Source organism: Cetorhinus maximus, chromosome 4, assembly GCF_964194155.1.
Source record: "Cetorhinus maximus chromosome 4, sCetMax3.hap1.1, whole genome shotgun sequence".
NCBI lineage: Eukaryota > Metazoa > Chordata > Chondrichthyes > Lamniformes > Cetorhinidae > Cetorhinus > Cetorhinus maximus.
The window spans coordinates 170,864,280-170,882,823 of NC_135882.1; the positions used below are offsets into that span (position 1 = coordinate 170,864,280).

General features: G+C 42.8%; 1 protein-coding gene across 2 annotated transcripts in view; it reads left to right on the top strand.

Moving 5' to 3' along the window:
- trappc8 (trafficking protein particle complex subunit 8) overlaps window positions 1-14,833 on the top strand; it is a 151,809-nt gene extending 136,976 nt beyond the window's left edge. For both annotated transcript variants that reach the window (XM_078541129.1, XM_078541130.1), the window contains 3 exons: window positions 5,179-5,324; window positions 9,793-9,882; window positions 13,644-14,833. In XM_078541129.1, coding sequence (XP_078397255.1) covers window positions 5,179-5,324; window positions 9,793-9,882; window positions 13,644-13,878 — 471 coding nt within the window. In that variant the 3' untranslated portion in view covers window positions 13,879-14,833. The remainder of the gene's footprint in view (window positions 1-5,178; window positions 5,325-9,792; window positions 9,883-13,643) is intronic.
- Window positions 14,834-18,544: the final 3,711 nt, after the last annotated feature.

Below are 18,544 nucleotides of genomic sequence, written 5' to 3' on the forward strand. Positions count from 1 at the left end.
GGCTCCTTTCTAAGCTGAGAAAACCACGTTTCTCCAGTCTTTCCTGATAACTCGGAACTTTAGGGATCGGTGTCATAGCACTTCGCTGCCTCCGTGGGGTTAAAAGTCTCATTGAGTCATGGTGACCAGAACTGGACATAGTGCTTGAGTGGCCTGACTAGAGCAACATAAAGTTTTATCTCGACTTCCTGTGGCTTGTATTTTAAGCACATGAGGGCGAGGGTATAGAAGGTTATGCTAATAGGGTGAGATGTAGAGGGATGGAAGGAGGTAGATATGGAACTTAAACACTGACCTGTACCTGTTAGACCGAATGGTCTCTTACAGAGCTGCATAATATAATTCAGCGTTGTGTTGAATGTGTTAATTGCTGCTCTGAATTGGTTCAACGTGGTTAGTGTTTATCTGCTTCATTGTTGTGGAGTTAATGTCTTACCTAGTTTTCTTCCTATCTACAGTGCTTTAGATCTGTCAGCTTTCATTTTAATTTCCCATTGTTGTACCACTTAATTCATTCAACTCAATTAGCTACTCAATTTCTGAGCTAATGCTTCCACTGTCCTTTGCTAGTTAGATATCATCTGTAAATTTGATTATATTAAAATTATGAACTTTTGTCAGGGATCTAAATGAGAAATGATGATGGTCCAATAGTGACTGCTGGGGTATCCTACAATGTATTTCCCTCAAACACACCCATCCCTGGCGCTCTGATAGATCTTCTCTGAAGTGCATTTGTTTTCTCTCTTCCAGTCAGTTTCTTATTTAAAGCATTTACCTTTAAGCTCTGAAGCTTAGAGATTTGCAAAGTTTCTCACATAAAGGTTAATAGCTTAACAAAACCCTTCTCCAAGTCTTGGGACGCAACGTCATACAGTGCTTCCAGAATCCACTTAGATTGTCACTTCCTCAAGACAGGATCTTGCTCTGCTGAGTCCATGTGGACTGCTGACGAGGTGCTTGTTGTATAGAGTAATTAAATCAACTTCTTAGAGTGCCTTGGGACATTTTACTAAGTAAAAGGTGCTATGATTGCAGGTTGTTGTTTGTACTTACTTTTTATCTGTTTAGTTCCTCTTTTTGTACATGAACACCATTTACTGTTTCCAATCTGCATGTACCCTTCCAGTGCCCGAAAACTTGATTTCTAGTGCCATCATCTTAATCAGCATTTTCATCACAACCAAATGTGTATATGTGGTCCCCTGCACAAGGCACAGAACAAGTGGCCAACGGAATTTGAATGCAGAGAAGTGTGAAGTAATGCATTCTTGTAGCGGAGACATTGGCATAGTGTTATTGTCGCTGGACTGGTAATCCAGACACCCAGGGTAATGATCTGGAGACCCAGGTGCAAATCCCACCATGGCAGATGGTAGAATTTGAATTCAATAAAAGTCTGGTATTAAAAGTCTAATGACCACCATGAAACCATAGCCGATTGTTGTACAAACCCATCTGGTTCACTAATGCCCTTTAGGGAAGGAAATCTGCTGCCCTTACCTGGTCTGATCCACATGTGACTCCAGACCCACAGCAATGTGGTTGACTTTTAAATGCCCTCTGAAATTGCCTAGCAAGCCACTCGGTTGTGTCAAAACCGCTACAAAGTCTCAAAGGAGTGAAACCGGATGGACCACCTGGCATCGACCTAGACATCCAAAACAGCAAAGGCAAACTCAGCCCTGTCGACCCTGCAAAGCCGTCCTTACTAGCGCCTGGGGGCTAGTGTCAAAATTGGGAGAGCTGTCTCTCAGACTAGTCAAGCAACAGCCTGACATAGTCATCCTCACGGAATCATACCTTACAGATAATGCCCTAGACTCCACCCTCACCATCCCTGGGTATGTCTTATCTCACCGGCAGGATAGACCCAGCAGAGGTGGGGGCACAGTGGTATACAGTCGGGAGGGAGTTGCCCTGGGAGACCTCAACATTGACTCCGGACCCCATGAAGTCTCATGGCATCAGGTCAAACATGGGCAAGGAAACCTCCTGCTGATTACCACGCACCGCCCTCCCTCAGCTGATGAATTGGTGCTCTTCCCTGTTGGAGGAAGCACCGAGGGTGGCAAGGGTGCAGAATGTACTCTGGGTGGGGGGCTTCAATGATCATCACCAAGAGTGGCTCAGTAGCACCACTACTGACCGAGCTGGCTGGGTCCTAAAGGACATCTGCTGCAGACCCAGTCTAGAAGCTGTGGTGAAGGATCCAACGAGGGAAAAACATACTTGACCTTATCCTAACCAACCTGCCTGCTGCAGATGCACCTGTTCGTGACCATATCGGTAGGAGTGACCATCGTATCGTTGTGGAGACGAAGTCCCACCTTCACATTGAGGATACCCTCCATTGTGTTGTGTGGCACTACCACATAAATTTTATAGATTTCGAACAAATCTAGCAACTCAAGACTGGGCATCCATGAGGCGCTTTGGGCCATCAGCAGCAGAATTGTACTCGAACACAATCTGTAAACTCATGGCCTGGCATATCCCCCACTCTATCATTACTAACAAGCCAGGGGATCAATCTGGTTCAATGAAGAGTGCAGGAGGGCATGCCAGGAGCAGCACCAGGCATACCTAAAAATGAGGTGTCAACCTGGTGAAGCTATAACGCAAACAGCGTAAGCAGCAAGTGATAGAGCTAAGCGATCCCACAACCAACGGTTCGGACCTAAGCTCTGTAGTCCTGCCACATACAGTTCTGAATGGTGGTGGACAATTTAACAACTCATTGGAGGAGGAGGCTCCACAAATATCCCCATCCTCCATGATGGGGAGCCCAGCACATAGGTGCAAAAGATGAAGCTGAAGCACTTACTGCAATCTTCAGCCAGAAGTGCTGAATGGATGATCCATCTCGGCCTCCTCCGGAGGTCCCCAGCATCGCAGCTGCCAGCATTCACCCAATTTGATTCACTCGGTGATATCAAGAAACGGTTGAAGGCACTGCATAGTGCAAAGTCTGTGGGCCCTGGCAATATTCCGGCAATAGTACTGAAGACTTGTGTTCCAGAACTTGCTGCATCCCTAGCCAAGCTGTTCCAGTGCAACTACAACACTGGCATCTCCCCAGCTATGTGGAAAATTGCCAGGTTGTGTCCAGTACACACACAAGGACAAACCTAACCCAGCCAATTTCCACCCCATCAGTCTACACTCATTCATCAGTAATGTAATGGAAGAGGCCATTAATAGCGCTATTGAGCGGCACTTAGCAATAACCTGTTTACTGACGCCAGTTTGGGTTCCGCCAGGGCCACTCAGGCCCTGGCCTCATTACAGCCTTGGTTAAAATATGGACAAAAGAGCTGAACTCCTGAGGTGAGACGAGAGTGACTGCCCTTGGCATCAAGGAGCCCTAGCAAAACTGGAGCCAAAGGGAATCGGGAAAACTCTCCACTGGTTGGAGCCATACCTAGCACAAAGGCTGTGGTTGTTGGAAGTCAGTCATCTCAGCTCCAGGACATCACTGCAGGCGTTCCTCAGGGTAGTGTCCTCGGCCCAACCGTCTTCAGCTGCTTCATCAATGATCTTCCTTCCATCATAAGGTCAAAAGTGGGGATGTTTGCTGATAATTGCACAGTGTTAGCACCATTCGCGACTCCTGAGATACTGAAGCAGTCCATGTCCAAATGCAGCGAGAGCTGGATAATATCCAGGCTTGGGCTGACAAGTGGCAAGTAACATTCACGCCACACAAGTGTCAGGCAATGACCATATCCAACAAAAGAGTATCTAACCATCGCCCCATGACTTTCAGTGGCATTACCATCACTGAATCTCCCACTATCAACATCCTGCGGATTACCATTGACCAGCAACTGAACTGGACTAGCCATATAAATATTGTGGCTACAAGAGCAGGCCAAAGGTTAGGAATCCTGCGATGAGTAACTCACCTCCTGACTCCCAAAATCCTGTCCATCATCTACAAGGCACGAGTCAGGAGTGTGATGGAATACTCTCCATTTGCCTGGATGAGTGCAGCTCTCACAACACTCGAAGGTTGACACCGTCCAGGACAAAGCAGCTGCTTGATTGGCACCAGATCCACAAACATTCACTCCCTCCACCACTGATGCACAGTAGCAGCAGTGTGTACCATCTACAAGATGCACTGCAAGAAATTCACCAAGGCTCCTTCAACAGCACCTTCCAAACCCACGACCACTGCCTTCTAGAAGGACAAGGGCAGCAGGTAGATGGGAGCACCAACACCTGGAAGTGCAAGTCACTCACCATCCTGACTTGGAAATGTATCGCCATTCCTTCACACCACTGGGTCAAAATCCTGGAACTCCCTTCCTAACAACGCAATGGGTGTACCTGCACTACATGGACTACAGCGGTTCAAGAAGGCAGCTCACCACCACCTCAAGGGCAACTAGGGGTGGGCAATAAATGCTGGCCCAGCCAGCGAAGCCCACATCCCATGAATGAATAAAAAAAAGGAAGAATGCAGAGAGGCAATATAACATGAAGAGTATAATTCTAAAAGGGTGCAGGAGCAGAGGAACCTGGTGTTATGTGTATACAAACCTATGAAGCTGACAGGACAGGTTGAGAAAGTGATTAATAAAGCATATGGCATCTTGGTTTTTATCAATGGGGACGTACAGTACAAAAGCAAGGAAGTTAGGATGAACTTGTATAAAACACTGCTTCAGCCTCAACTGGAGTATTATGCCCACTTGGCACCTTGCTTCAGGAGAGCATTAGATAGGGTGCAGGAAAGTTTTACAAAAATGTTTCCAGGAATGAAGAATTTCTGTTGCATGGATAGATTGGAGAAGCTGGGGCTGTTGCCCTTGGAGAAGAGAGGGTTGAGGGGAAATTTGCTAAAGGTGTTCAAAATCATGAAGGGTCTGGACGCAGTAGGTAGGGAGAAATTTTCCCATTCGGATGGATCAAAAACCAGCGGATTTGAGGTAATTGGTGACATGAGAAACATTTTTACACAGTGAGTGGTTATAATCTGGAATGCAATGCCTGTGTGTGTGATCCTGTGCTATAACTATTCTATGATTCTGTAACTGTTTCTAGCACCCGCCTATTCTAATGTAGTTATGAGACTTGCAGAAATTTTCCAACCCTTGCGTAATGATTGCTCATGTTCAGATTTGGTAAGAAATAAAAGTTGTTTTATTTTCCCTATCTCGCACCTTCCAGGAAGCGCAGGAAATGGTTCTGTTGAAATTTATACGACCTGAACAGCCAATGCTGCCTGCAAGACCGAGTATGGAACAGCTTTCCCATCTTATTAAGATTAGCTTTCATTACCCTGAATACTATGACCATCCATTTCATCAAAAGAGGTTTGTTAATTATCTTTTAACATTACATTTGGCAGTTGTCGTGGCTGGAACTAACCATGCCACAAGGAAAAGGGAATTAGCTATTGTGCTATGCTAGGTGACACAGCAGATTGGGAGTATAAGACTGAGGGAATGCTGCCCCTCTCACAGCATCCCCCATACCACAGCATGGAGATATGATTTTGCTGGTTTCTTGAATAATGCGTTCCTTGTTTTTTTTTCTCCATCTGCCAAAATCACCCATTATGCCACGCTCATCCAGGAGAGGAAAGTTCACTTCTGGCTTTCTTTCCACACCAGCCATCTGTTTAAAGCTGTCTCTCCTGTCCACACCATGAACACATTCAAGACTCAAGGGCCTACACTTTGTCACTAAGATTGTTACCAGCTGTTCAGCTGCTTCTCCCAACTCCCTCCATTTACCCACCAAGCACACCTTCTCACAGGCTCTCACCTGCCCACATCTCTCCCCTGTTTTGTCATGATCTCACTGATCCCATCTTGTCCATGAAACTCGCCCTATTCTTTTTTTAAACTGCTGACCACACAACTTCTCTCCCTGGCTCCCATGATAGTTGACAATTCAGATGATTCCGTCCCCTTGGGTGGTGTTCCCTTCCCTTTCAAAATATCACTTAACACTCCATCCCTGCCTCCAAAGATCTTGTTGTACTCCTCTCTGTCCTTGCCAAATCCATGTCCATCTTTCCAGTTTGATTCTATCCATTTAGGTTTCCACTATTGCCACAGAGCTGAAATATCTTTAATCACCATCACCGTTGATATCCTGTGTAACTGTGACTAGCATGCACCATCCATCCTTCTCCTTCTTGACTGTTGAATCTCTTGACATAGTGAACTTGCACCATCCTCCTCCAATGTTCTTGCTTCCACTCTTGCCTATTCATACACAGCTAGATTCTTTCCAGCAATGGGTTCTTTGCCTACCTCCTCCTCCCCCCACTGCTACTGTTACTCTGGAGTCCCCCCCCCAACCCTGCCCGGATATGTCCTTGGTCACCACCACATCTACAGGCTGGCTCTTGGTGACCTTACTAAGAAAGATGAGGGCAAGTTCCTCCAGCTCCCCAACCCTCTGAGATATCTGTGCTCCTCTGATTCTGACCTCTTATGCATCCCTAATTTTAATTGCTCCATCGTTGGCGGTTGTGCCTTCAGTTTCCTAGGTCTCGAGCTCTCCTAAATTTCTCCACCCCTCTACATTACTTTCCTCCAGTAACATGTTCCTTAAAACATGCCCCTTTGACCAAGCCTTTGGTCATGCGATTTAATATCCCCTGTTGTTGTTTGGTAGAACAGAACTTGAATATTGCTGAAAAAAAGGAACATGTATAAGCTTTTCGTCTTGCACTCATCAGGACACTTGCAAGAATAGCAATTTATACTGTATGTGAAGAGCATACTGATTGGTTGGCAAGTGGCATTGCCATGGCAAATGCACCATTGACAGTGACTGACAGTTAACTGCCAAGCATTTTTCTGAAATTTAAACCAAGCAGCTTGACCCTGATTGGTCAAGGCACTGCTCTGAGGGATGAGTCAGGGAATGGCTGTCACTTATGTTGTTTAGCTGAAAACGGACGCAATGTATGTACATATTCCTTGTCTGCAAAGAACAGGGCCTGTGTGTTAATATATGTAGCTTCCAGTACTTGTAAAAGTGTCACACTGTGAGCCCAACTGGCTATCTTAAACTGGTTGGCAATGTAATTCTTGGAACGTTGAGGATTATTTATCAAATGTTGTCCAATCGCGGAATCACATCTAATGTTGGACACTGTGTTTTGAGTTTTGAAAGCACGGGCTGGCTGGGTATGGGTACAGACCCTGCCCATTGCGAACAGTGGAAGGGACGTGCTGTTTGATACGATCTGTCAGTGTTTGGGGTGTATGGCCTACATACCTAGCATCGCACTGGCACTGAAATTCATAAACCACATTACTCATTTGTGGGATAGGCAGAACATCTTTTTGGCTTGGCGACAGAATCCTGTTAGTGAATACCACTCGTGTTGCTAGTACATAGTAGCAGTGTGAAACAGCTAGCTTCACCTGTTGCCCAAAGTTTTCAGATACCTTACCCTTCCAGGGTAATCTGAGGTAGCCTGGGCACTTTTCAGGGCTGAAAGTGACGGCTTTAGGCCCGTTCATTAGTTTGCACGATATACAGTGTGAAATGATCTGATTAGGGTAGCCATTATCCTGCAGGATGCCTTTGCGCCCTATTTCAGCATCAAGCTTTTTAAAAATTAATTCACGGGGTATGGGCCTCGCTGGCTGGGCCAGCATTTATTGCCCATCCCTAGTTGCATGGTGAGCAAATGGCTTGGGCCCTATTTACAAGGTTGCTGATAAGACTAGGTGGCAGCCATTCACTGACTCATTCCTCAGGGCAATGCCTTGACCATTCAGGGTCGAGTTGCCTGGTTTAAATTTCAAACAATGTTTGGTGGTTAACTGTCAGTCAGCATCAAACTAATACATAGTACATTCTCCATGGCAATGTCGCTTGTCAACCACTCAGCACTCTCTTCACATACAGTATAAATTGTTGTTTTCCCCTTGTGGGTATTCTTACTAGTGTCCCGATAGTGCAAGACGGAAAGAAAAACTTTTATTTTCCAGCAATCTCCTTATGGCGCGGAGTCATACTTTGTTTTATAATGCTCTGTGAAGCGCCTTGGGACCTTGCATTTATATAATGCCTTTAATATAATGAAAGCTGTTTTCTATACGCAGCTCGACCTCCCCTTCAGCTCTTTTAACCCCTCCTGTCCCTCAATACTGTCAGATCACTTCAACATGAAGCGTCCCATAATTTCCTCCAGTTAAACACTGGGATGACCAGAGCAATTTTATTCAGATACGTGCTGCTCTTACTCTTGTGCTCATTGCCTTACATTGGCCTGCCCTAACACCTCCGATCATGTTTAAATCCCTTCATGCCCTTGCTCCTCCCTATCTCTGCATTGTAGTGGTTGAGAATGTTGCTCCAAATTGTAGTGGTTTACAAGAATGTTGCCAGGGTTAGAAAAGTGTAGCTATGAGGAGAGATTGGATAGGTTCGGGTTATTTTCCTTAGAACAAGGAAGGCTGAGAGGTGACTTGATTGAGGTGTACAAAATTATGAGGGGAATAGATAGAGTGGACAGGATAAAATTGTTTCCCTTGCTGGAGAATTCTAGAACCAGGGGACATAGATTCATGATAAGTGGCAGAAGGTGTAGGGGGGACATGAGGAAGAACTTTTTTTACGCAGAAGGTAGTGGGTGTCTGGAATTCGCTGCCCAAGTTGGTGGTGGAGGCAGAAACTGTAAACTCTTTTAAAAAGTACCTGGATCTGCACCTAACATGCTGTAAGCTGCAGGGCTGTGGGCCGGGTGCAGGAAGGTGGGATTAGAAAGGGCACCTGGGTGTCCTCGGGCTGGCATGGACAAGATGGTCTGAATGGCCTCCTTCTGTGCTGTAACTTTTCTATGGTTCTAAATACTGTCCTGCATTTCTCAGTCTCTTCGCTCACTCCCAACATTGGCAGCTGAGCCATCAGACATCTTGGATACGCAGCCTAGAATTTCTTCTCTAAAACTTCTTGTCTCTCCGTTTTATTCCCCCTTCAAGACCCCTCTTTTAATGTACCTCTCTGACTAAGGTTTTAATCACCCTTCCTGCTCTTTTGGCTCGGTAATGAATTTTGTCTGATTATGATTCTGTGAAGCACCTTCAAGTTTTTCTACAATAAAGGCGCTATACAAATACAGACTGTTGATTTTGTGTAACTTTAACAAAATTTGAAGTACATTTTTGTTTGAGACTTCAGGTGGAATTATTAATCTTTTTAATTCCTCTTGTGGATGGAGTCTCCGAACTTTGTTTTTCACAATAATCAGTTCTATTATACTCCATTATCAGAAAAGTCTTGGAAAGAACAAGTTGGCATTTGCTTTTTAGCCACTAAAAATGCGATTTTAACTTCAGAATAACCCAGTTTATTATCTAGTGATAAGCTGGATAAAGAAGGAGCAAGTTGCAGTTTATAAAATATAAATTATAAACTAAACCCAGGAAGGCAAATTGTAGCAAAAGAATTAGAAAAAGCAAGTTAATGGAGGTTTTTTAAAAAATGGAGCTATTCTTAATTTAGACCTTGATGTATCTTGAGGAATGTTTTTATAATATAATTGATTGCATGTGATTAGTGAATTGAGCGACTAATGCACAATTCTGTAATTCTTGCATTCAGAGAATGGAAACAAATATTTTGACTAGTGTTTGTGGCCTTTCTACCAAGGACAGGTCTGTTTAGAAACATTATTAATCAGAATCCTTTATATATGAGCTGCGTGTTGAGTTAAAAGTTCCATGTTTATGCTCAATATTGATTTTTAAACACACTGGGGACCTGTTTAACAACTTTTAAATGTGATTTTTTTTTCTCTCTGTTCCGCAGTTTGTGTTTAGTACCCGTTACTCTTGTTCTTTTCAATTGCTGTCAAATTGAAGTGGATATTATCATTGATCTGCGACACAAGGCCACAAGGTAAGGTCGATTCTAAAACTTCCATATCATTTTCAAACTGCTGTTGAGAACCTAATCAAGAATAAGTTCCACTTTGATATATGCTTCATGTTTGCATTACTTTCGACGGTCATTTTACTCGACCAGTAATCCCAAGAATGTGAATTGGAATTCTACCACAGCAATTTGAGTACCTGAATTTAGTTTTATATAATTTTTTTTTAAAAAGTGATAACCTGGAATTGTCTTTCATCTGTCCTTGTTCAGAGGGTTGGCTGCACAATGAACAACCTTTCTCCACTGGCCTAGTCTTCGCTGCCCTCGCCGCCTGTCCCATAGAGAGGCCAATTTCCACCATGATATTATCCATCCACACCATCTTGGGTCGGTCTTGTGTATGTTTTCCAGGTGTTTTTCCTTGCCTTACTTCTTTTTCCAAATGCACCCCTTCTGTTCACATCATGTGTCCAAAATATCTGAGTTTCCTTGATATCACTGCCTCAAACAAGTTCCCCTTAACACAAGCTTTCTCGAGCACCTACTCGTTTGTCCGTTTGACCGTCCGTAACATGTAATGTCCGCCTGAGTCCTTTCATTTCAAATGCTCTTATTCGAGTCTCGTCACTCCTCTTGTTGGTCCAACTCTCGCAGCCATACATCATCGCCAACCACACAAGGGCTTTCAGAAGATCAATTTTATTGTAATGGAGATGCTGTGGCATCTTACACTCTTAAGTGAGCTCACAATGTCATGATCCTTGTTAAGTCTAGCCCGAAATTCTTCGGTAGAGCCTGCATCTTCTGTGATGCATGACCCAAGATAATGGAAGGTATCACCCTGTTCGAGCTGAACTCCGTTAATCAGAATCTTGCAGGTCTTTCCATCCACCCCTCAATAGCCACCCTCAAATTTTTTTACACAATTACACAAAGAAACAAATTCACTGAAGCACTGAGTTTGGTAATTAAATATACCAGAAGTTGTACATGTGCTCTCCCATACTTCATCAGTTACAGTTTTGGGCAGCAATCTATTATAAACAAGCATCCAACAGCTTTCAGCTATTAAGTTATTCTAGAGTTTACCCTTTGTGGTCCTAAGCCTCATGCTAAATGTGAAGAGCTTCCTAAATTTGCCCTTTTAATTGTTTGAACCTTCATCCTTGTGTCTACTCTTGTGTCTCAGTTAGAAGTAGTGCTCTGAATCTACCTTTCTCCATGATAAAAACAAAATACTGGAAATACTGACAGGTCAGGCGGCATCTGTGGAGAGTTGATGTTTCTGGTCGATGACCCTTCATTTGAAGTAAGAAGTTAGAAATGCAGCACTTCCCTTGCACTTCCCTTAATTTAATCTACTACATTCGCTGCTCCCAATGCGGTCTCCTCTACATTGGAGAGACCAAGCGCGGACTGGATGACCGCTTTGCGGAACACCTTCGGTCTGTCCGCAAGCATGACCTGTCGCTTGCCATTTCAACACACCACCCTGCCCTCATGCCCACATGTCCGTCCTTGGCCTGCTGCAATGTTCCAGTGAAGCTCAACGCAAACTGGAGGAACAGCACCTCATCTTCCGACTAGGCACTTTACAGCCTTCTGGACATAACATCAACAACTTCAGATCATGAACTCTCTCCTCCATCCTCACTCCCTTTCCGATCCCCTTTTTCCAATAATTTATAATTTTTTTAATATATTTTTCTTTTCCCACCTATTTCTATTATTTTAAAAATTATTTCCATCCATTGTTTTATCTCCACCTTTTAGCCTACTTCGATCCCTTCACCCCACCCCACCCCCACCAGGGCCATCTGTCAATTGCTCGTCCTGCTTTCTACCCTTAACATCACCAGTGGCACATTCCTTAGCTAATATCACCCCTTTGTCCTTTTGTCTATAACATCTTTGGCAATCTCTTCTTTGCCTCCACCTATCACTGGCCCTCTATCCAGCTCTACCTGTCCCACCCCCCTCAACCAGCTTATATTTCACCTCATTTTTATTTTTCCTTAGTTCTGATAAGAGTCATACGGACTCGAAACATTAACTGTGTTCCTCTCCGCAGATGCTGTCAGACCTGCTGAGTTTTTCCATTTTTGTTTTTGTTCTAGAAATGTAGTAGGTTTTGAGCAAGTGAAAGGGGGCAGGATGGGAGAAAGAACACAAGAGAAGGTCTGTGATAGGATGAAAGGAGAGTTAAAATGACAGGATTTGGTGCAGGGTCAAGGAGTGTTAATTTGACAGTTGTATAATTTACAGTGGAACAGTATGAACAATTTATCAATATTAGCATTTCATCAGGAGTGTGTACACGTTCCATCAGCGATGTCAGTACATATACTGCATGTTGTCAATTCCATGATAATGTCGCATACTTGGATCGATCTCTCTCTCAGCATCATCTAATTCTACATTATTGTGCAGTCCTGATGTCCGTTTATTCTGAGGCAGTACTTGTCTGCATTCATTCCATCAGCCATTACTAGATATTTTGCCATAACTTCAATTGTTGTTCACAAGCCGCCTCTTCTGATTCGGTCTGCATCAGATGGTACTGACTGAAAATTTGCTTTGAGCTTCTGAGTCCAGGTTATTGTAAACAATAAGTTCCCAGCATCAGTTCCCCGGAGCAACCCCTTGAGGCATTCCACATAATTTCTCTAACAAGTACCCACCAACTGTGACAATACTTGAAGGGTTTATTGGCTATGAAACATGCTAAGGTTGTAAAAGGTGCAATAGAAATAGAAATCTGTTTTTCTCTTTGTACCTTCTGGGCTAATTTCTTGCGCCCCCCACCTATTTTTAATCTGAATTTCCTGAAGCTTAAATAGTCTCTATGATTGGGTATTTTTCAAAAACGTTCCCATGGCAGGGAAGCCCATTTGGGATTTGGCTTCCTCAGGAAAACTCCAAGCATCTTTGGTCAGACAGGATCTTCCTCTCTGAATCAATATTGGTTGTTTATAGGTTTATCACACGGGCAATCCTTGCATGGCGAATGGGCCTGCATGTTACCTTATTAAAAATGGATACCATGTTGGCTTGTTTCCAAACCACCCAGTCCTTCCGGCGTTAATTAACTTACTTTCTTTTCAGGCTTAATAGGTGGATAAAAATCATCCAACACTGAGAATTTATTTTGCACTTGGAAACAATGTACTTTACACAAAATAGAACCGTTAGACTTTATACATAATGTATGTTATCTAAACGTATGTTTAAAATTGAAATTAAGTTGCTCCAAAAGATACAAGAGCACTTTTTGTCCAAAAGTAAAAAGGCTTAACAGGTCAGTGTTGAGAGAGTAACGAGAGTTAACATTTCAAGTCCTTTCATCAGATTCCTGACCTTAACCATCTCTCTTTCACCATTCGATCTTTCTATACTTCCACCTGCAGCCAGATGGGGGAGAGCTCTCCATTTCTTCTATGAACAGAGGCCCAACCAGTCCCCCATCTACCATCACCTTCCTCCTCCTGGCTAAACTTGTTCTCACATTGAATAACATCTTTAACTCCACTCCCTGACTCCAGATAAAAGATGTTGCTGTGGGAACCTGTGCAGGTCCCAGTTATGCCTTCCATTTTGTATTACATGTGGCATATTATTTGCCTTAGTCCTACTTACGTCCCCTCCCTCACACCCCTTGTTTTTCCAATGCTGTTTTTCCTTTGTTTTAATGAGTTTACAAACAGGCGTAATCATTTATCTTTGAGAGCCTCTTCTGCCGTTCGGTGAGATTGTGGCTGATCTGTGAATGTTTGCTTTTTCCCCAGCCCAGAGATGTTGGAGGTCCATGGTTCGTTCACCTGGCTTGGACAGACTCAGTACAAAATTCAACTGAAGGGGCAGGAGGTTTGCACAGTTCCGCTGAGGGCTTGTTTTGTTCACGCTGGTGTCTATAATCTTGGGACGCCCAGAGTCTTCGCCAAACTTGCCGACCAGCGTGTGCAGTGTGAAACCAGCCAGCAGAACTCCACACCGGCCCTGATAATTATCAACAGTATCTGAGGAACTGGCAGCGCGGCGGCACACACTCTGAATCTCAGAAGGAATCAAAAATACTGATCGCTTTCTTTTTGTAGCTATTGTTGAAATTTCCTGCATTTGTACCCTGTACCCACAACAAATACAGAACTAATATCACACACTTGTACAGAACAAATGGGGGTGGGGATGGGTGGGGCTGGGAGGGGGGGGAGGGAGAGGAAATGAGAACTTCAACCAGACCTAAAATTATTTTGTCCTTCAAAATAAAAGGCACTCTGAACTTGGATGTGCATATGTAAGATGATTTTTGAATATATTTATCATTCATCTCTGCTTATAATTATACCTTTTTTAATGCAAACATTTGAATATAGATGTGCAGGTTGGGCCAGCTGTTTGTAATGCAGTTTAAAACTGTTATCTTTTCCAGCACATTGTTTGAGTATCTGCAGTCATCTGAAAGGATGTCAGTCATAATTTTGGCTTTTTCTTTCTTCAGCCTCCATTTCCTGGTTACTAAATCAAAAGACCATGATCACTAACTGTGTAGTTTGTGGGAAAAGTGCATTGATTGCATGAGCTAGCTCCTCATCGCTAACTGTTCGAAAGGAAATCTTTTACGTTCAACCTCTGAGATGTAAAACTAAACGTTGCTTTACCTATGCCCTTTTTTTACACACTGATTCGTCTCCCTCAATATATCTCAGGTTTAAAAGAAAAGGCTGAATAATGAAGCATACCTGTTTGATTTGTCTTTTGGTTTGGTTTAATTCAGTTACAAGTTTATTTCACAACCACAGGGTGTTATCTGAGTTGGACCCAGCTAGCTACATTATGATGGAACTTTGCAAATTTAATGTGTTATTTAATATATCGACAGACTTAAAATGAACACAAATGTCTTTTCAAGAAATGATGTATTATATTTATAGCTAATGTCTGTAAATAGAATAAAACATAACCCATATATAATTGAGTTCGTTTCTGACTGTCACAAGTGTAAATTTGTTTTGTACTTGGTTATAACTCATAACTCAGCAACGTTTTTATGTATTTGCCTCAGTCTCGGACATTGTTTACCTGGTGACCACTTTTTTTTTTAGTTGTCTTAGAGACTTGTTAAAAAAAATTATGGGTTTAAAAACCATGGGTGGCATGCTAACTGAAGGTCCCATCGATCCTCTCTGGATGTAAAAGATCCTGTGGCACTATTTTGAGGAAGAGTAATGGAGTTCTCCTCGTTTGTGCTGGCCAATACGAACATTTGAATTAGGAGCAGGAATAGGCCATTGGCCTTTGCCATTCTATAAGATCTGGCTGATCTAATTGTGGCCTCAACTCCACATTTCCACCTACCCCCCCCAATAACCTTTGACTCCCTTGTTAATCAAGAACCTATCTACCTCTGCCTTACAAAATATTCAATGACCCTGCCTCCATCCCTCTCCAGGGAAGAGAGTTCCAAAGATTCCTGACTGAGAGAAAAGTTTACCTCATCTCTGTCTTAAATGGGGGAGACCCCTTACTTTTAAACTTTGTCTCCTAATTCTAGATTCTCCCACAAGAGGAAACACCCTGAAGAGCTCTGAAGAGGAGTCAGAAGGACTCGAAACATTAACTGTTTCTCTCTCCACATGCTGCCAGACCTGCTGAGTTTTTCCAGCGTTTTTTGTTTTTATTCCAGATTTCCAGCATCCGCAGTATTTTGCTTTCATCAAACATTGGTAGGAGTTGTTTAAAGGCCACCGAACTGTACTGGCCATTTTGGGCACAGTATAAATCAAAAAAATTAGGGCTTCATGTAATATGGGTAATACAGTAATAAGGGGCAACTTACATTTACATATAGACTGGTTAAATCGAATTATCACTAACGCTGTGGAAGACGAATTCCTGGCGTGTGCACGAGTTGGGTTTCTGGAGCAGTATGTCGAGAACCAACTAAACATCGGGCTATTTTAGATTCAGTATTATATAACGAGGGAACGCTAATTAATAACCTTGTGGTAAGGGAGCCTTTAGGAAATAGTGACCATAATATGATAATTTTACTTTAAGTTTGAAAATGATAAGTTTATTCTGAAAGTAGGGTCTTCAATCTAAAGAAAGGAAATTATGAAGGTGTGAGGAGTAAGTTGGCTATGATGGATTGGGAAAATACACTAAAAGATTTGACAGTAGACAGGCAATGGCTATTATTTAACTAAGTACTACATAGTCTACAACAAATATACAAGACACAAAAGCCTAACAGGAAAGGTGAATCAACTGGGTAACAAAAGAAGTTAAAGATTGCATTAGATCAAAGGAAGTGGTTTATAAGGTTGCTAGAAAAAGTGTTAAACCTGAGGACTGGGAGCAATTTACAATCCAATAATGGAGGACCAAAAAACTGATAAAGGGAAAAGAGAATATGAATGCAAGTTCGGGAGAAGCAGCAGATTGTAAAAGCCTTAGGTATGTGAAAAGGAAAAGATTAGCAAAGACAAATGTGGGTCCATTACAAGCAGAGACAAGTGAATTTATAATGAGAATAGGGAAATGGCAGAGAAACTAAATTACTCTGTTTTCACAGAGGAAGATACAGAAAATCTCAGAAATACAATGGGACCCAAGGGGCTTGTAAAAATGAGGAAATGAAAGGAATTAGTATCAATAGAGTGGTAGTGTGCACACAATTTATTGGATTGGAGGTTGATAAATCCCCTGGACCTGATGAACTATATCCCAGAGTATTGAAGGAGGTGGCTGTAGAGATAGTAGATGCATTGGTGGTTATCTTTCAAAACTCTACAAATTCTGGAAAAGTTCCTGCAGACTGGAAAATAGCACTAATTAAGAAGGGAGGGAGCGAGAACATGGAGAACTATAGACCTGTTAGTTGGACATCAGTAGTAGGGAAAATGTTAGAATCTGTTATAAAGGATGTGATGACTAGACTGGAAAATGAGTGTTGCCGGAAAAAAGCTTTTTGTCTTGCACTCATCAGGACACTTGCAAGAATGCCAATATAGGGGGGAAAGCAACAATTTATACTGTATGTCAAGAGTGCTGATTGGTTGACAAGCGGCGTTGCCATGGAGAATGCACCACTGATGGTGACTGACAGCTGCCAAGCATTGTTTGAAATTTAAACCAGGCAGCTTGACACTGGTCAAGACATTGCCCTGAGGAATGAGTCAGCAAATGGCTGTCACATAATTTGTTTAGCTGAAACAGACACAATGTTCTTTATGTCTGCAAAGAATAGGACCCTGTGTATTAATATATGTAGCTTCCAGTACACACACATGTGCCACATTGTAAGCCCGACTGACAATCTTAAATTGTCAGTGTAATTCTTGAGGACTATTTAACAAATGTCCAATCGTGGAATCACATCTAATGTTGGACACTGTGTTTTGAGTTTTGCAAGCACTGGTTGGTTGGGTACGCCTGTACCTTGCCCATTGTGAACAGCAGCTGGGGCATGCTGTTCGATGCAATCTGCCAGTCTGGGACGTACGGCTTACATAACTAGCATCACACTGGCACTGAAATTCATATATCACGTTATTTGTGTGGTAGGCAGAATGTCTTTTTGGTTTGATGCAGAATCCTGTCAGTGGTGAATACCACTCGTGTTGCTACTGCATAGTAGCAGCGAGAGACAGCTAGCTTTACTTGTTGCTCAAATTTTTGAGATATCTTGCCCTTCCGGGGTAACCTGAGGTAGAGTGGACACTTTTCACGGCCAAAAGTGACAACCTTGGGCCTGTTCATGAAAAGTGCACAGTCTACCTCAGATTACCCTGGAAGGCCAAGGTATCTCAAAAATTTGAGCAACAGGTGAAGCTAGCTGTTTCACACGGCTACTATGTGAATAGAAGTGGTATTCGCCACTGACAGAATGCTGCTGTCAAGCCAAAAAGACGTTCCGCCTATCTCACAAATTAGTAATGTGGTATATGAGTGCCCCAGCCGCTGTTCGCAATGGGCAGGGTACAGACCGTACCCAACCAGCCCGTGCTTGCAAAACTCAAAACAGTGTTCAGCATTAGATGTGATTCCACGATTGGACAACATTTGCTAAATAATCGTCAATGTGTTAAGAATTACGCTGACAACCAGTTTAAGATTGTCAGTTGGGCTCGCAGTGTGGCTCATTTGCATGTACTGGAAACTACATATATTAATACACAGGGTCCTGTTCTTTGCAGACAGAATGTATTCGTATGTTGCTTCTGTTTCAGCTAAACAAAATAAGTGACAGCCATTCACTGACTCATTCCTCAGGGCAATGCCTTGACCAATCAGGGTCAAGCTGCCTGCTTTAAATTTCAAACAATGCTTGGCAGTTAACTGTCAGTCACCATCAGTGGTGCATTCTCCATGACAACGCCACTTGCCAAACAATCAGCACTCTTCACATACAGTATAAATTGTTTCCCCCCTTACATTGGTATTCTTACAAGTGTCCTGATGAGTCAAGATGAAAAGCTTAGACATGTCCCTTTTATCAGCAATACCCAAGTTCTGTACTACCAAATGACTATTAATAATATGATTGGGCCAAATCAACATAGATTTATGAAAGGGAAATTATATTTGACAAACCTGTTGGAGTTTTTTTTAGGATGTTACTTGTAGCATAGGTAGAGGAGAACCAGTGTGTGTGGTATATTTGGCTTTTCAGAAGGCTTTTGAT